The sequence below is a fragment of the Ostrinia nubilalis genome, chromosome 24 (genome assembly GCF_963855985.1).
Source record: "Ostrinia nubilalis chromosome 24, ilOstNubi1.1, whole genome shotgun sequence".
Lineage (NCBI taxonomy): Eukaryota > Metazoa > Arthropoda > Insecta > Lepidoptera > Crambidae > Ostrinia > Ostrinia nubilalis.
In genome coordinates this window covers 8,796,023-8,816,520 of record NC_087111.1, presented here as the reverse complement: position 1 = coordinate 8,816,520, position 20,498 = coordinate 8,796,023, and the positions used below count along the sequence as shown (strand labels likewise).

General features: G+C 39.3%; 1 protein-coding gene across 1 annotated transcript in view; it reads right to left on the bottom strand.

The window, feature by feature from the left end:
- Nucleotides 1-20,498, bottom strand: part of LOC135083776 (octopamine receptor 1-like) — a 66,889-nt gene that overhangs the window by 8,373 nt on the left and 38,018 nt on the right. Inside the window, exon 2 of the mRNA XM_063978524.1 lies at nt 11,505-11,935. Within this exon, the coding sequence (XP_063834594.1) occupies nt 11,505-11,898 (394 nt within the window). The 5' untranslated portion in view covers nt 11,899-11,935. The remainder of the gene's footprint in view (nt 1-11,504; nt 11,936-20,498) is intronic.

The following is a 20,498-nucleotide window of genomic DNA, read 5'->3' as shown; positions in this document are numbered from 1 at the left end:
TTTTGTAGACAGCAGTTATGTATCTAGAAAACTGGACCGAAATTGAAAAATTTTACTCGACTTGGCGGTTGCACTACCGTGCCCCCAAATCTCATTTCTTTTCAACCGACTTCAAAAAAGGAGGAGGTTCTCAATTCGACCCGTATGTTTTTTTTTTTTTTTCTATGTTTGTTACGCGATAACTCCGCCAATTATGAACCGATTTGAACAAATCTTTTTTCGGCGTATAGATAATACCTCAAGGGTGGTCCCATTTAAATTTAATAATAGAAAAAACAACCCCCAAGGGTGGAAAATTGGGGATGAACTTTTTTATACGCAATATCTCCGCCGATTATAAATCAATTTGACTGATTATTTTTTTGTTGAATAGGTATTATCAAAAGGGTGGTTTCATGCGAATTTGAAGAAAATATTTCACCCCCAAGGGTGGAAAATTGGGGATGAACTTTTTTATACGCAATATTTTTAATTTTTAGTTTTTTTTTGTGTTCACGCATTTGAAGTCGGTTTCATTTTTTTTAAAAGTTAATTATTGTATTTTGTAGACAGCAGTTATGTATCTAGAAAACTGGACCGAAATTGAAAAATTTTACTCGACTTGGCGGTTGCACTACCGTGCCCCCAAATATTTTAGTTTTTCCTTGATTCATACACCAAACACTACTTATATTCCAAATTTGAAGCTTCTAGGTCTGCTAGAAGTGCCTTAGAATTTTGATGATCGGTGAGTCAGTCAGTGAGTCAGTGAGTCAGTGAGTGACAAAATTAAGTAACTTTGACCCGTTATAATTCTTAAACTACTGGTTCAAATTGAATGAAATTTTAAATATACCGTGTCTTTACAATGCCTGCATAGCTAATGAAAATTCAGCCTTCTAGTTTTATCCACAACGAAGTTACAGGCGGTCGAAAATGGCCTGAATTGCTTCGAGAAAAGGATGGTACGGCCGTGCCGCTTTTTTGCTCGACTTGGTGGGGGCACTGCCGTGCCCCCAGATAATGTATATCTCTAAAACATAACTGCGTATTTACGCTTTCTGCAAAACTCTTCGAATTTCCATACACAAATTACTTACGCTGAATTATTTTTTTCATCCACAAAGAGGAAGCTCTTGGCCTGTATCTCACCTGATGGTAAGTGACGATCAGGCCGAAGGTGGAAGCGAGCTTCACCCGGAATCCTCAACCACGGAGGAACTGGCTATCTTCCAACTGCCGAAACACAACAATGCGTTGCTGTTAACATTGTTGTTATGGCGACAGACTTAGGTAAGATGGTGGTAGCTAGTCAGGCGGACTTAGAACAAGCCCTACCACCAACCAAACCGAACAAAAAAATATGCCCCCACTGGGAATCGAGCCCGGGACCTCTGCGTCTGAAGCAGCCGAAAACAAGTCAACAAGACAGATCATGATGATAATAATTATAGGCTGATGATGACGATATCGTGCCGTGTGGGGACGGCCGTAAAAGAATACTTTTCCCCACCGCCCACAGGAGGCGTGTCGTAAGAGGCGACAAACTCCTGTAGCACCGGACGGGCAGCAGCGTCTGCGTGCGAAACCAAGTAAAAAACTGCGATCGCCAACCCGCCTGCCAAGCGTGGCGATTAGGGCAAAACCCTCCAAATGGTGGCACAAACAAAAAAACGGCCCCTAGTCCCCGGCGGCCCCACTATCCCGGACCACGGTAGCGGTCACGGTAACGGTGGGGCAAGGGGTGCGAAGAATCCCCGGGGGATGCCAAGCTACCAACACCGACGACCTCTGGCCCTGGCAACCTATAACGCTCGCACACTGCGTACAGACGTGAAGCTAATGGAACTCGAGGAAGAATTGAGCAGGTTACGGTGGGATATCGTAGGATTATGTGAAGTCCGAAGAGAGGGAGAGGACACCATAATTCTCAAATCCGGAAACCTGCTCTATAACCGGGAGGGCGACCAGCAGTCCCAGGGTGGTGTCGGGTTTATCGTCCACAAGTCCCTTGTCAACAACGTGGTCCAGATCGAGAGTGTTTCGGCGAGGGTAGCGTACCTGATACTCAGAATCACCAAACGGTATTCGCTGAAGGTCATACAGGTATACGCACCGACCACGGAACACCCCGACGACGAAGTGGAGATTATGTATGAGGATATTTCCAGAGCCATACATAGCTCCCGGTCCCATTTTACCGTTGTGATGGGGGACTTCAACGCGAGGCTAGGTAAACGAAGCGATAATGAGCCGAAAGTGGGGCAATTTGGGTATGGAGAGAGGAACGCACGTGGCCAACTGCTGGCTGGCTTTATGGAGAAGGAGGGCCTCTTTATGATGAACTCCTTCTTCAGAAAGCCAAAACAGCGAAAGTGGACATGGCTGCATCCCAATGGCGCTACAAAAAATGAGATAGACTTCATTTTGTCGACGAAGAAGCATATATTCAATGATGTCTCTGTGATCAATTCGGTCAAAACAGGAAGCGATCACCGAATGGTAAGAGGCACATTGAATATCAGACCCAAGCTCGAGAGATGTCGACTGATGAAGTCTACGCTCCGCCCAGCGCCCATCCAACTCCAAAACCCCGAAAGCTTTCAGCTCGAGTTGCAAAATCGTTTCGAATGCCTAGGAGACTGCGAAAATGTGGACGAATACAATGACAGGTTCGTGGAAATTGTCCAAACGACTGGGTCTAAGTTCTTTAAAACCCGTCGTTCAAAAGGAACCAAAAAGATCTCTGACCTCACCAATCAACTCATGGAAGAGAGACGGAACTTGGTTTTGCAGTCCTCTGAAGATGCTGCTCAGTATCGGCGCCTTAACAGACAGATCTACAAGTCTTTGACTCGCGACCTACGCCAATTTAATACAGACCGTATTAAAGAGGCGATTGAGCGAAACAAAGGCTCTAAAGTGTTCGCAAGAGATCTGTCTGTTGGCCAAAGTCAACTGACCAAGCTGAAGACAGAGGATGGCAGAGCCATTTCGTCGGGGCCGGAGATATTGGAAGAGGTTGAGAAGTTCTACGGACAATTATACACGACTGTACGCGCACCTGTCACAAATCTAGCCGAAGACCCAAGAGCTAGACTGACCCGACACTATACCGAAGATATCCCGGACGTCAGTCTGTACGAGATTAGAATGGCTCTCAAACAGCTGAAGAACAACAAGGCACCGGGTGATGATGGAATCACGGCTGAGCTTTTGAAGGCAGGCGGAACGCCGGTACTAAGGGCTCTTCAGAAGCTGTTCAATTCCGTCATCCTCGAAGGAAAAACGCCTACGACATGGCACAGAAGTGTGGTGGTACTCTTCTTCAAAAAAGGTGACAAAACCTTGTTGAAGAATTATAGACCCATCTCACTTCTGAGCCATGTCTACAAGCTGTTTTCGAGAGTCATTACGAATCGTCTCGCTCGCAGGCTCGACGACTTCCAGCCTCCCGAACAAGCCGGTTTCCGAAAAGGCTTTAGTACCATAGACCACATACATACGCTAAGGCAGATTATACAGAAGACCGAGGAGTATAATCAACCACTTTGCCTGGCGTTTGTGGATTATGAAAAAGCCTTCGATTCGGTCGAGACCTGGGCAGTGCTACAGTCTCTCCAAAGGTGCCAAATTGACTATCGATATATCGAAGTGTTGAGGGGTTTGTACAAAAACGCCACAATGTCGGTCCGCCTCCAGGATCGGGACTCGAAACCTATCCAGTTGCAGCGAGGGGTAAGACAGGGAGACGTCATATCTCCAAAACTGTTTACCACCGCCCTGGAAGATGTCTTCAAGCTTCTGGACTGGAACGGATTTGGCATAAATATCAACGGCGAGTACATCACCCACCTTCGATTCGCGGACGATATCGTAGTCATGGCTGAGACCTTGGAGGATCTAGGCACAATGCTCGATGGCCTCAGTAGAGCCTCTCAACAAGTGGGCCTCAGAATGAACATGGACAAGACAAAAATCATGTCTAATGTCCGTGTTGCACCCACTCCTCTGAAGGTTGGAGACTCTACACTCGAAGTTGTTGACAATTATGTATACCTGGGACAAACAGTCCAGTTAGGTAGGTCCAACTTCGAGAAAGAGGTCAATCGTCGAATCCAACTCGGATGGGCAGCGTTCGGGAAGCTTCGCCATATACTCACGTCCGAAATACCGCAGTGTCTTAAGTCGAAAGTATTTGACCAATGCGTGTTGCCAGTGATGGTATACGGATCTGAGACGTGGTCGCTTACTATGGGCCTCATAAGAAGGCTCAAGGTCACCCAAAGGGCGATGGAGCGGGCTATGCTCGGAGTTTCCCTGCGTGATCGAATCAGAAATGAGGAGATCCGCAGGAGAACCAAAGTAACCGACATAGCTCGCAGAATTGCTAAAATCAAGTGGCAGTGGGCGGGGCACATAGCTCGTAGAGACGATGGCCGTTGGGGCAGGAAAGTTCTCGAGTGGCGACCACGGGCTGGAAGACGTAGCGTGGGCAGGCCTCCTACTAGGTGGACCGACGATCTGGTAAAGGTCGCGGGAAGAGCCTGGATGCGGGCAGCGCAGGACCGTTCATTGTGGAAAACCTTGGGGGAGGCCTTTGTCCAGCAGTGGACGTCATTTGGCTGAAAAGAAAAGAAAAAAGAAAGATGACGATAATGATGATGTGATATGTTTCTTAAACTTCCTTCAGCAAATAGGTATACTCACACTTTTACAGCCCATATTAACACACAAAGGCTTATTCAAACTTTTCCTTCGTATTTTACCACGAATGGAAATTAATTTAGACCACAACAAAACGAATTCCAAAAACCTTCAATATTGCAAAGAAAGTGCTTCATGAAAATAATTACTTTCTCTAATGAGAGCCTGTGTCTGATGACAAGCGAGCTTGATTGAAATGCGATAGTGGTATGTCGTAGCTAAAACTGAACAGTAAATTCACTTCCTCTGTTTAGTACTTAGTGCAATCTTGTGCCCATTTGAGAATCATGATGTGCGAATCGGTTACATCCAAAGTCAATAGATTATCTCAATCGGGCTTATAGGAATAGCTTATTGCTATTTTGGACATTTAGATGTTGGCCTTTCTGAGAATTAACATAACACCAACGAAACCTACACTTCGTTATTGTAAGTTTACAAAGTTTTGTTTTTGTCCAAGACTTTTTTAGTCATGTAACTAAAAGGTGAACTCAAACTTGTTTTCTTAGTGTTGTCTACTCGAAAATAATTTCATTACAACCCTTAACGTCCAATCTAATACCATTTCAGGATGTCTGCGTAGAATTGTACGTACACGAAAGATTTGCAACCACTTGAAAGTGGTAAAACTTATTTGTTTTTACTATGTCAGTAATTAATGATTTTGCATTTTTTCGATGGAAATTCTCGCGAGTTCGTAACTTTCGATTTTGGGGGTCTCATTAACACCTTTGCTGCGGCAGTAACTTTCTAATACTTTCCATTCCTTCGGTACAAGGTCAGTAAACCTGGTATTAAAACTTACATTGTGGCGGCACAAGGCTTAAAGACCTTGTAATATTTAAGATATATTAATTTAATTTTTGGCTTCATGTTAATAGATATTGTGTTTTTTTTCTTTGAATATTAATAATAATGCATTTATTGACATACACCTGAAGGCGTTCGTGAATAACTTGTTTAGTATAAAAATTATAGCTATATTCAAAATACAAGGCTTATGCACCCTGTGCCGCACTGAAGTAGGGAAGTCTGGTGGGTATTCTAGGGATGTGAAATACAAATATCGATAGTTTAAATTAAGTTTTAATAAAAAATTAAAAAAGTAACAAACAAAGATGTTTTAATAATTTAGTCTAAATATTTTACAATTAAGACATACGTGCATAAAAACTTAAATAAGCTATATTTAAAGAAAACATATTATTTAATAACATTCAGTTACAACTTCAAATGTTTGTCACGAAAAACATTATTTAAATTAGCAATAAATCGTGTAGCAAATTAAATTATAATCAATTTGTAGTTTTGATTTTGTTTGTTTCTCTTGACGCCATGTCGACATGTGCGTTTCTTACGAATGCGAGGCAACACTGGCTGCACGAAGCTAGCGTGGGGTGCGGTACCAGGTGCGCAGGGTACAAGGTGCTTCGACCTGGTTTCGCATTGTGAAGACATTTTATTACTTCCGTGCGGTACCAGGTCTAAAAACCTGGTATTAAGGTAGGTACATCATTGGATTCTATTTTAAGAATACATCATAGATATATATTCATCACTTTCCTACACCGGACCCAATTGAAGTTATGGCTTTCGCACGACAAGGAAGACTATAATTTTCTTAGCCGCACGGTAAGCGAGACGTACACAAGGTCTATAGACCTGGTTTCGCACTCAACGTGTTAACTGAGATTTGCGACTGATTGACTTTTTTGTGGAAATAATAAGGTACTACATAGTTAGGCATTGGGTTCCATTCTGTCTTTTTACAGTGGAAAATAATAGAATCGGCCTCGAAATTACATAATGAAGCACTGACATCAATTTTAAAAGGGGATTGTAATGTTTTGCGTTGTACTTTTTTATGTACATTGTACATACTTATTTTAAAAGTAAAATCAGGTTTGCTAAATCTTTTAACTCAAACTCCACGCAAAAACACCGGTTATGGTTATAGTTACGGTCAAAGTTAATGTGATATGGAGTTGATAGATGGTGCGACTCAGCCTTATGTAGTGATGTTTTTACACAAACTGTTATTTTTGTATATGTTCATATTTTATACAGCGGCCGCCCGTTTTACCCCCTTAGGGGTGGAGTTTCATAAAATCCTTTCTTAGTGGATGCCTACGTCATAACATCTACCTGCATGCCAAATTTCAGCCCGATCCGTCCAGTGGTTTGTGCTGTGAGTTGATAGATCACTATGTCAGTCAGTCAGTCAGCTATTATTTAGATTAATAAGTCGCACTCTGATTTCAGGAACGTTATAGCTTGTCAAAAGTTGAGACTATACTGTAAAAAGACCAAGCTAAATACATTCTTATGTGGTGGAAACAGGTGTTATTTTTCAAGTTTTCAACAACACCAAATAGTCTGTCAGCCTGTGCCTTAATAATTCTTTCTTTCTTCACGACTACATCACGCCACGCCACGGAATCTTTGTTTAACATAATTACAGTAGAATGCCTTGGCGTCGTTCGCACAGTCATTTTGGTTAATGGCACGCCTAAACATGTTGTGCTATACAGGGTGTGCCGGGGTAGACAGCCTATGTAAGCAAGTGGGAATATTATTAAGAAAATGTTACATAGAACCGGGCTTTTGAATTGTAGTCAAAACAACCAATATTGTCAATTTTTTTTTCCAATGGTTAATGAGTAAATGAAAAAATATAAAGCGTTAGCCACTATCATAATTATCATTAGGTGGACCGACGACCTCATAAAGGCAGGAAGGCGCTGGATGCAGGCCGCTACCAACCGGGCGATGTGGAAATCATCAGGGGAGGTCTATGTTAGCCACGAGCTTTGGTCGAAGAAAGATAACTTGGGGACGTAACGGAACTAGCATACTTAATTAATAACGACATTTAAGTTATTGTCTGGTGGCACTGAAAATCGACAATATTAAAATCAATACTTATACTTAGCCTAGGCGCAGACCACCAGCTTTTAGTCGGCCGATAGTTGGGCCCGATTCTAAATTGTATGAAGGATCGGCCGATACGAAATCGGTGCAATGTGCGCACTTTCATACATCTCCATCCTGATCAACAGCCCGACCCAACAATCGACCAACTCAAAATCGGTAGTCTGCACCAAGGCTTGACTCTAGCTTTATAAGTATACACTATACATCCTGTATATAAAGTCTACCTGAAAAATGCCTGTCTAGGCTGTATGTAGACAGGTTACAAGTAGCAAGAATGTAATTACATACACGGCAATGTACACATTAACACGCCGCCAAGTTCAGTGTTCCCCAAAAACTAGATGCTTTTACTTTAATTTCACTGTCTTATGTGGTTATTTTACTACATTACATTATCATAATCTCATTTTATAGTACGTGTTTTCATTTCAGTAAGTAAATATCGCTTTTTGAACTCATTAAAGATCGTTTCATCCACGAAGACGCTATAAGATAAATATTTTCAGAGAGATGATCTATATTACTAATTTAAATAGCTAGCTCGTAGCGTGGGCAGGCCTCCCACTAGGTGGACCGACGATCTGGTGAAGGTCGCGGGAAGTACCTGGATGTAGGCAGTGCAGGACCGGTCGTTATGAAAATCCTTAGGGGAGGCCTTTCTTGTGCCTTTGTCCAGCAGTGGACGTCATTTAGCTGAAACGCACGAACGGGAAAAAATATTCAACTTTTCACGCGTACGAAGTCGCGGGCACAGCTAGTGGTTTAAAAGGTCGATTCAATTATTCAATGGCTTTTCAGTGTCGATCATCAATCATTTTAAAGTGACCCTCTAAAAGACCTCTGAATAAAAAAGTTTATATTGCCTCTGGATTTATCTTGACACCTAGGATCAGTAACCAGTTTTTCGATATCTTGTATAGTTTAGAAATAATCGAGTGAGATCACTTATCGTTTCCACCCTGTATAAAAGCGAAAGGTCACTGATTCACTCACTCACTTATCACGAAATCTCAGAAACTGCAAGTGCTAGGAGTCTCAAATTTTGCATGGGGGTTCCTTTTAGATCGTAGGTGCTCACTAAGACGAAATTTTGCAAAATTCAACCCTTAAGGGGGTAAAACGGGATCCACGCGTACGAAGTCGCGGGCGGCCGCTAGTAGTTGGTATTTATGATGTCAAGTTGTATTGTGTCATTTGACACTAGATGCCTTTTGATATGAATATTATTCTGTGAAATTTATACGATAGGTACTAGCAACCCGCCCAAGCTTCGCATGGGTTCAAAAACCGCAATAAAATCCGTTGCGTGGTTTTAAAGCTCTAAGCATACGTAGGAACAGATAGCGGAAAGCGACTTTGTTTTATAATAATACTAGCTTTCTGCCCGCGGCTTCGCCCGCGTGGAATTTTGTCTGTCACAGAAAAACTTTATCGCGCGCGTCCCTGTTTCAAAAACCGGGATAAAAACTATCCTATGTCCATTCCCGGGACTCAAACTATGTCCCTGCCAAATTTCATCGAAATCGGTTGCGAGGTTTAAGCGGGAAAGCGTAACAGACAGACAGACAGACAGAGTTACTTTCGCATTTATAATATTAGTTGGGATTATGTACTTATTGATGTACCTATTGATGATCTAGATAGACACTTTCAATTGATTTCAACTCTTATACCAATGATATTGAGCTCAAAATCCATTAGGGAATTTGATGTAGGTTAACCTGCTGGGTATTTAGGGCTTAAAGATACCCGAATTTACGATCCCACTCCTCTCCGACGGCCTCTTAAATCTTTTGTTATTGACCATAAAGCACTGGTACAGCCAAAATGGCTTTTTTCACTTTCATTTAGTGTAGTTTCTTGTGACATAAACATATAAATTTATGGTGAAGGAAGGTGTTTTCTGGCACTTGTGACGAAAATAAAAATGTTATTATACTGTTAAAGGTTACTTTTTGTAACATTCTGTAACAAAATAGGCTGTTAAACAGGTGTTTTTATTATATTTCTTTTTAGCAAATGGACGATAAAAGTGTCCATTAGCTGAAAACCTATAGTTTGATTTGTGTACCTACTGCCCACATTGAAATTAAACTTATAGCCCATAGTTAGTGGAAAAAGGTATACCTATTGAAGAACAACTCTTGTATTTTCTGTTTTGTTGTTTAAATTGGTCCAGTAAATTAATTTTACCAGGAAACCCAACCCAGAACATTGGGTCGGATTAGAACATTTAATACCCTAGGCCTCAGGGATTGGTAAAGCAATACCTACCTGAATTTTAAACATAACATCATAATATTATGTTTAAATATTTAGTTACTTAGCTGATGTGCCTATTATAAATTACTAGCTTGCCGCCCGCGGCTTCGCCCGCGTGTAATTTTGTCTGTCACAGAAAAACTTTATCGCGCGCGTCCCTATTTCAAAAACCGTGATAAAAACTATCCTATGTCCTTTCCCGGGACTCAAACTAACTCTATGCCAAATTTCATCAAAATCGGTTCAGTGGTTTAGTAGGCGTGAAAGCAAGACAGACAGACAGACAGACAGAGTTACTTTCGCATTTATAATATTAGTATAGATAGTACATATTATTAATTCATTCGTTTCAGCCAAATGACGTCCGCTGCTGGACAAAGGCCTCCCCCAAGGACTTCCATAACGAGCGGTCCTGCGCTGCCCGCATTCAGGTGCTTCCCGCAACCTTCACCAGACCATAGGTAATATCATAATAATCATAGTACCTAAATAAAAAGATATTATAAAAGTGTTACTACCATCCACCATTCAACTACATTTTTTTACAAGCCTTTCGCTCGTTGTTTAAAAGCCTTTACAAAACAACTGCCGCTAGCAACGTTACGTTCATGAAAAAATAATGAATACGCCGCGCAGTGCATAGTAGAGCACACAAAAGAGTAGCTCAACTTCATTCAACATACAAAACTAAGGCATGGATTTTTCGACACTAACTGAAGATGTCTGAGTTTCTCCCGCCTTCTCAGCAACATCCCTGTTGGCCCGAAGTGGAGGTAGGACAATAATGTGGGATGCGTATAGGTGCCCTGAAAGGCGCGGATTGTCTTCTAGGAGAGACTGAGTTTTATTATAAGACTGTCGTATTGTCACCCTGTTCTTGGTATTTGATCTTTTTGGAAAATATGAATGTGTTGAATTATGATGTTCCAATTAGAAAATATTATCTTAAATCCAATACTCATTGCAAAATGATACCAAAGCCAAATGTTTATTATTTATTTTATAAATGACATACTGCTTTACCTGTACTGTGTTTTTCAATTTTGTTAAGAGATTATTACAAGTGAATAAAAATTTTTTTTGATGCTTTTTAGTGAGCAGGTGTTTTGATGAGGATTCAGCCTCATCAAATTTTCGAAATCGATTTTGTACGAGTATGTTGCGTCCAAAATGTTTTGCCGTCATTTTACAAAATTTTACCAATACGATCTTTGGACACTGGTCAGGCCATTTTCAACTGCAGGACCACGACGTCCACGACCCTCTCTAATTTACCAGATATTTGGCCTACACTCCCGAAGCTGGCAAGAAAAAAATTTGGGATCGGGCAGAAAAAAAAACCATACCTACTCTTAATATTTGTATTGAGAATAGATCGAACCAGTAACCCCTCGCAAAGCAGTCCGATACGCAAACCACCAGTCAGCAATTTATAAGTCAATGCAAATGCAAATTTAGATGTAAAAATGTAACTTGTTAATGCTCACTCAACACAACTACTGCGACAAAGGCCTGCGAGCCTAGTGCAGAAGACCTGTGTGTTTGTCCAGCCGTGGACACTGGACATCCTTTGAAACGGAATAATCTACAATACAGAAAACACAAGATAAAAACCAACTCACCAGTAATATGCACAGCAATAGCCGGCGGCATCACAAAAATGCCGACCAGCAAATCAGCCACCGCCAAACTCGTCACAAAGCAATTCGTCACGGTCCTCAGCCTCTTAGTCGTCACAACGGCCGATATTATTAAAGTGTTACCAATAACTGTCACCACTATCAACAGAAAAAGCACTATCACAACACTAATTTCTATGCTGTCATACTTAGTAGTAGTTTCGCACACTGACACGTTGTCACTGGTGTAGTTTTCACACTGTTCTCCGGGCACGTCTGATACGATCACGTGGTATATGTCTGTGATGTTGACACTGTTTTCGGTGATGACCAGATCGGTTTCGATGGAGTTGTTCCATTTTATGACGTCGAGCTCGATGTCGGGTAGAGATATCATGTGATCACGTTAGTGTGGACGGACTTTGTGGCATTTTCTAGAACAAAAAAATAAAAATTAGTATTTTTGGACAAGAAATTGACAACAATTTATGTATAACTAGCTTTCCGCCCGCGGCTTCACCCGCGTGGAATTTTGTCTGTCACAGAAAAACTTTATCGCGCGCGTCCCTGTTTCAAAAACCGAGATAAAAACTATCCTATGTCCTTTCCCGGGACTCAAACTATCTCTATGCCAAATTTCATCAAAATCGGTTCAGTGGTTTAGGCGTGAAAGCAAGACAGACAGAGTTACTTTCGCATTTATAATATTAGTATGGATTATGTACTAGTAACTGTGGACTTTTTTTGACGACTTGATAGTCATTTGATTAGCAAAGAAAGATGTTTTAGTGAAAATGATAGATATCCTAATAATTCTGGTAATTCGTAATTTATTAAGCATTTAGCACCCTCTCACAATGGAAAAGCTCAAATTATTTGGTAAATTGCGTAAGTCATAAGTATACAAAAGCTTTTGGATGCTCAGAGCCCTAAACGTTTTTGCTACTTTTGGTTTTACGAACTACTTATTTGACGCTGACTGTACGTGCAGTTTCAGTGTGCGGTTTACGAGTGCTCGTAAAAACTATTAGAACAAACTGCATAGGCATTGCATAAGACCTGGCTGCAGTCCAAGAGTGCAAGGTAGCATCTGCCATAAGAATAATGAAAACACGAGGAGAATAAAATTATTTAAGCCAAAATCTTTGAACAGAAAAAAAGAACAAATTGTTGATTAATTTTAAATTCGAGCTATTTTGAATTAAAGGCTTATTTATAGGTGATATTATAAAGCAAGTAACCTTGTCTATCGTATATTTTTAATTACCTTTTGAGCACGGTGTAACTACTAGAATCTAAGATGAAGTAATAGTTTAAGACCCAGGAAAGAAAGAGGGAAAAACAAACCTTTCCGTGAAAAACCGAAAATCATATTATTTATATCTAGTGATATTTTAATTTAAAATCTTTGACTTTTGAATAAATAAAGTTTATTTTTTCCAAAACCACAGTGTAATCTATTCATAACTGTGCCCATTTTTTGTGTCAATGACTCAACAATAACGATAATTAACCTCTCAGATACTACTGTCTCTCCTAAAGACCACCTTTTTGATTAAAGTGCTCGGATTAATTCATGAATACTAATCTTCAGCACAGCTAAAATAAAACAGCCATCCCATTCCAATCAGCACTAAAAAATGATTGCCCAGTGTTTAAATGTAGTACAACTACTGATTGAAAATACTGAACGCTACTCAGAAGTAAGAATAGAGTTTAATTTGAATGAGAAATTGAGTCGATACTTTTTTGAGCAATAAAAAATTTCTTAAATTTTTTAAAAAGTAGATAATAGTCATTTGAGATTGCACAACTCTTTGAACTCTCCAGTTAAGTTAAATAATTCTTTATGGAGTCAGCAATTTTTTATACTGCATTTACTGAGATAGGTAGTGCGCACGTTTGTATCTAAAATTAGAATTTTCAATCGGTAAATTTATTCGGCGCCCATTAAAAAAGGTGACACTCAATAAGTGTCACTCAATAAGTGTCATCTTTTTTAGATGGGCTGTCTTATCTCCTTGTCCTGTACGTCTAGGGGACATAAATAAGAATTTTGTTTAATCTCCCGACGCAAAGTTAAATTCATTATTCAATTTTAAGGCCTCTTAGTTTACTGAATAGGTTTTATTGCTTGTTCACTTTATTTATGACGGTTATTTTGTTTATTGTTGAATAATTTTATTACAACTGATTTAATAATAAAAGTGACTGAATTGAAGTTTAATAAAGAATTAGTTGCTTAATTCTTAGGTAAATTAGGAATTTACTAAATTATCATCGTCATCATCATCGTCATCATCATCATCATCTATGCTAAGTTTATCGAGATTGTTACTTGTTTTTTTCTTTCTTTTGGGAATGATTTTAACTTTTCCAGTGCAATTTAGTAATGACTAAGGCTGGGTTGCACCATCTTATTTTAACTTTAATAAACGTTAAAACTCCATACAAAAAACACCGGTTATTGTCTAAATTACGGTCAAAGTTAGGTGGTGTAACTCACCCTAAGTATTTTTGTTACCTATCCTCTGACCTACGAACAATCAAATAAAATTTTATGAAAAGAGTTACAATATGAAAATGACTATATTAAATACTCGTACACTTTTATTTGACCGCATGAAAAGCCGTGATTTCTTATTTTGACCGACTTCGGTGTTTCTTTTGAGATACAAAATAAAGATGGAGACACACTGCGAGTTCAAGAATTAGGGATGATTGGACGCAAGCAATTAATGCTTTATTAAGGAAGGACTTGACTTATTTTAGGTTGAGTTGCACCACCTAACTATGATCGTAACTATAACGTTAACCGATGTTTTGTATGGAGTTTGAAAGACTTTTGACGTTTGTCAAATTTAAAGTAGGTAAGTTGACGTAAGATTTTGCTTTTGAAGTCTTAATCTTAATCAAACTGGAAGGAATAAACTACCTACCTAATTATTTTTGAGTGTTCCAAAGTTCCAAGTCCAGATTATTTGTTAATAAGGTAGCAAAAAGGAGTTATAAAAAAAAGATAAATGCCTATTTCGTAAACTCTTAGATCTTAAAAATAAGTTTCTAAAAGTGACAATTTCTTGCGTTGCGTTTTTCGGCACTGATCTTGAAGCACTGGTCTGAAGAGACATCATCATCATCATCATTTCAGCCACAGGACGTTCACTGCTGAACATAGGCCTCCCCCAGTGACTTCGACATCGCACGGTTAGTAGCGACCTGCATCCAGTGCCTTCCTGCTACCTTTATCAGATCGTCGGTCAGGTCTGAAGAGTAGCAGTACCTTTATAAGTACTAGAATTTTCTATGTTTATTTTTGACTAGCTGACCCCGCGAACTCTGTTCCGCCTTAAAGGCAATAAATAAGCCATCGCAATTTTTCCTTATTTGCTCACCGTTTAGACCTACCCGGGACTGCGACAAACATTTTAAAACCAAAATCAGCTCAATCGGTCCAGCCGTTCTCGGGTTTTAATCAGACTAACGAACAGCAATTCATTTTTATTTATACAGGGTGTTAGGTAAATGGGTCTATGAGCCGACACTAGCCCATGTTAACATGGGCATATAAATGGTATGGTGAAGTCAGAAATTTGATATTATCATTTTATTTTTTTAAATTTTCATACAAAATATTTTTTATAACATCCGATTTGTATGAAAATTAAAATAATTAAAATTAAGATATCAATTTTCTGACTTCACCATACCATTTATATGACCATGTTAACATGGGCTAGTGTCGGCTCATATACCCATTTATCTAACACCCTGTATAGAAGATATTGGTTCCAAGGCAGTCAGTCAGACAACCTTCTGTATTAGTGTGAACCCAGCTTTACCGTTAACGACCACGGCTACACTTTTTGTGTAAATGAGTAACTGCCTTTGTGCTTTGTACTAATGTTCCATTGTCGTTAAGTTTTCTTTCTTGTGAATTGCTTTCTTGAAAGAACTAACTTGCATCGGCAAAAGACCAGTCTGACATTTGACAAATGGTGGTGAAACAGGTGTCTAGGGTTGCCAGATGTCCGGCTTTAGCCGGACATGTTTGGCTTTTTACGGTGTTGTCCGGCCAAATATTGGCTTGTCCGGCTTTTGTTAGGCTTTTTATGTGGCTGCCGCGCCAGGCGAAAGTCAAGCTACAGAATAATATCAAACGCATGTTAGGCAACCGATAATGATATAGTGACATGTCCGGCTTTTAGGGAATATGTCCGGCCAAAGAAGCACAGAGTCCGGCTTTTGTGTTTTATACCTGGCAACCCTAGGTGTGCCAGAATTTGTGAGCTGACATTTTATAGATCTAGCCATTAACTTAGTCAGTGTCTGAGGTATGAGAGCGGCGCAGGAGACTTTTTGGGAATAAAACGTCAGAAAGACTTCACATTAAATAAATAAATAAATAAACAAAAAGTATTTATTTCGGATAACAGGGATCCATAATGTTAGTAAAAACTTAGGCTATGTTAGTATCTTATTTCTAAAACAGACTTTCATTAATGTGCTTCAGATTTGTATGCTCTGTCACGTCATAATGTCAATGTCACCACTCCCGTGCCGCTTTGTATGAAGGCATCCAAATAAACGAGTCCTCTTCAATGACTAGCGGCCGCCCGCGACATCGTACGCGTGGATCTCGTCTTAGTGAGCACCTACGTCCTAAAAGGAACCCCCATGCAAAATTTGAGGCTCCTAGCACTTGTAGTTTCTGAGATTCCGTGATGAGTGAGTGAGTCAGTCAGTGACCTTTCGCTTTTTTATACTTAGGTATGCTAGCGGCTTTCCGCGACTTCGTACGCGTGGATCCCGTTTTACCTCCTTAGGGGTTGAAATTTGCGAAATCTCGTCTTAGTGAGCACCTACGTCCGAAAAGAGACTCTTAGCACTTGTAATTTCTGAGATTCCGTGATGAGTGAGTGAGTCAGTCAGTGACCTTTCGCTTTTCGGCTTAAAGTTGTAGTAACAAAATTCAGATATCCAGACTGCCTGAGGGATTAGGCCATTAGTCAATAACAATGTTTATCATAAAATTGTCAGACAATATCGCCCCATTTCTGATAATTTAGCGCAAATCCTCAAAGTTATCCATCCGTAGGCTAAAGATAATTATGATTTAGCATATAAATCACAAGATATTGTTTTGACGGGGAATAACGAACGATTTGTCTCGATTAAAACTCATAATAATAACGGCTTTCCATATTATGTAAATCTATACTAACGCCCGTATTCACGAACATTACTATGAGGTCTCACAGTGTGCGTGGACGCACAGGGTAACACAAACAGAGCTCTATTCATCGTTTGTGAATACGGGCGCAATATTTTAAAGCTAAAGAGTTTGTTTGTTTCCTTGAACGCGCTAATCTCAAGAACTACTGCTCCGATTTGAAAATAACATTTTGTTGGATAGCCCATTTATTGGGGAAGGCTTTAGGCTATATAACATCACCCAACAACCAATAGGGATGGAGCATTAAAGAAAAATGTTGCAAAAACGGGAAATATTATTCAAACAATTTTCAAATCGCGGGCACAGCTACTAAAGAATAAGGCTGAGTTGCACCACCTAACTTTGACCTTAACTATAACGACAAACGGTGCTTTTTGTATGGAGTTTGACAGATTTTTTACTTTTGTTAAAGTTTAAATAAGATGGTGCAACCCAGCCTAAGAGTCAGTAACTAAACATTATCACAACGAGTTGTTTACGAGTAGGGTTTTTCATACATGATTGGAAAAAATGATGATAATAATATTTTGTACGCAATACTAAACAATGTTTCTTATAACATTTTATTACGATAAAATGTGGATAAAAATCTCTCATTTTCCAAAAAATCGTCTGTCAAAACGTTGTTTTAACAACGTTTTGACAGTTATGACATGAGATTTTGCCTCACTTTTTGACGATGCGTTTGTATGAAGTCTATCCATCTAGGCTTTATTCATCTAAAAGAGGAATAAAACATAATAGAAAATAGTTTATCCATTGAAACCTGAGATCGTGACAGAAATAGACTTCCTCAACCTATAACACAACCGCAACACCATTCGGAAGTTGTTGCAATATAAATTCTAATATCTGTGGCGTAAGATTTAAATTGAAAAGCATTCAATACCAGCTGGGATTGGAAGCTCTTCGTTTTATTTCAAACTGCACCTCAAGACTGAATGGATTGTAAATTATGATAAAAGATCTTAAAACTGTTTCCATTATTATTGTGTACTGAAATAAAGATTAGTGTTCAATTTGACTAAAGTACCTATTTATTTTATTTTATAATGAAGTCTAATCTTCTTATGCAACATTTTTTATGCAGCACGAAGCAAGTATTTTTAATACTTATAAGTTAAATTGTAAACAAGTAGGTAAAATAATTTGTGCTCTTTCTACTATGCATTTAACTTCTGCATTTCATTTAGGCATTTGTCAGGTTAATGTGGTGTACTCGTACAATATAGAGTAGGTATGTATCTACATAACCATCTATCTATCTAATCATGAAACCCAAGTTTCATTGTTTTTGAGAAAGAAATGGATTTTTCCCGCCAAGTTTTAATTCAAGAGCTAAATGCCGCTCGCATGTTCAGCGTTTGAGCTCTAAAAGACTTTGGGTAGTCATGACTAGGCTTGCAATCGTAAAAACGATAATATCGATAAAGGTAGGTACTTAATAAAACAAAATCATTGACTTTTTTTATCAATATTTGAAAATATCCATACGACATTATCGGTAAGACCAAGACGATTTGGATTTATTTAGGTTACTTAATTGTAATTTTATTTTAAGGACAAAATATTTTTCATGCGGGTCCTGGTATTTTTTAAACTTTTGGCAACGATGGGTGTCGGTTTCGGGATATTATCGTTGCTGTATCTAAGTAGTTTGTGTTTCATGAATGACTTTCTCTACCAAGATATCTAATATGTGGTTGTAAGAAGACCTATTATTTTAAAACAAGGTAGGTACGACGTCCTATACGATTTCACCAAATATACTCAATCTATAACTATTTTTATCGATAACGGTTAAGTGTCGATATAAACGTCGACATCAGCATCACTATTCACGCCTTTATTACTTTGGATGTGACGTAACATTCGAACGGGCACATGTTACGCAACGAAACATTGTTTAAAGCTGCTCTTACACTAAAAAATAAGCTGTACTGAATCAATAGAACCACTATCACCTAGGTATAGATTGTCACCTGTCATCCACTTTGCTCTGGAGGAAAGTCGAACCGTAACTTCGAACCCCTCCTATGTTCTTTTTTAATTTCGTTGCAAGTCCAAAGACAGTTTAACTTCCCCCGGGACAAACTTGACCAGCACTGGCTGGGTTTTGGCGATCAAGCTGTAAATCCTGGCTACACAGGAGTTGCAGTAGTGGGGACAAGCTTTAACTTCCCCACGTATCCTCGTACCAATTTCCGCCCAATTTAGTGGAAAAGCAGCTTAAAGCCATTTTGTAAGTTTCACACGTAACGCTCCGACTTGGGATCGCATAAGTGAAGCCTTATTTAAACGTTTTGAAAAAGGGTTGGCAGTTAGACAGCTGACCTGTTTTGTTACGTAGGTCACTATTTTGTCAGGGTTTGATTCCCGCACAAATGAGAACATTTATATGTAAATATTTTTTTATTTTACAGGAAGCCGAAAGCAGGGTACGTAGCAAGCAGAAGTGACGGCCGATGGGCAGCAAGTTTCTGGAATGGAGGCCACGTACCGGCAAACGCAGCGTGAGTCGTCCACCCATAAAGTGATGGATGACATTGTAAAGATTGCAAGTAGGTGCTGATTGCAGGCCTCTACAAACCAACCAATCTGGAAATCATTGGCCTTATGTTCGGCAGCAAACGCTCTATGGTTGAAATATGATAGTACCTAGTAGTTATGATTGATTGAATGACAGTGGGAGAAGGCGTATATGACTGCACCAGACAGTCTGCCAACAAAGAAAGATGACGGGATATCGTGCGGAGAGTTGTATCCGCCTCTACAACCGATGTAAACAAGGCCTCAACGAAGAAGAAGAAAAAGTATGATTGAATGAAATAAACAGCGAAGCCGAAGGTAGAAAATAGTTTCTATAAGATGTGTAAGATATCTTGGAGTACTTATTTCAAATGTCAGCGATGTAATTGTCTTTCCCTCCATTTATTTCCGCCGGGGTCTCCATCCTTCTTTTCTTCAAGATATAAAGTTACAATTCTATTAGAACATCTACCTGGAAAGTTACAACTACGACTATGTATGTTTTCTGTTGCTTCATGAAAGCTTTCGTAAATATTTTTAAGTTTACGCGACATTGAAAAAATCGCAGTCCTCAAAACCAAGTAGTAGCCAAAATAAAAGAAAGAAGAAATATTTCTTAGGCCCGATTCGACCAAACTTTTATCTGAGAATAACTGCTGGTATAACTGGCACATTGACAGTTTCAGTATAGGAAATACCTATGTCAAAATGTCAAATAACTGACGATTTATTCTGAGATTAATATTCACTCTTGTTTGGTCGAATCCACCCTTAAGGTCTGGTCTGTTAACCCGCATTAAGCAACAAAATAGTTTAACTTGTACGTAACATATTTTATGTATTTATTGGGCAAAAGATTTCTCCTACTTTCCTTTATTTCCCATTTCCTTTACTAAGTGGATGATTGAGTTCGGAAACTTTTTGGTTGAAGACAAATAATATTATCTACGAGCCCTTCCGTATTAGTTTGGTCGAGAGCACATCAAGCTGTCCGCTACACTTCTGTTGTAATCGCAGTATGTAAGGTCTCAGTAATTTTGTCCAGTTGAAAAAACACATTAACCAAGATTAAATGTTATGTAGTCACAGGACACAGGTAGTTGAAAATTAGCATACAAGCAAATGCTTTTTACTCATATATTTCGAAGTTATGATGCGGATTAATTTCAGCACGCGTGCGGATTTGGTCCGGTCGGAATGCGGATTGAATCCGGGCACACTAAGTGCTTTTT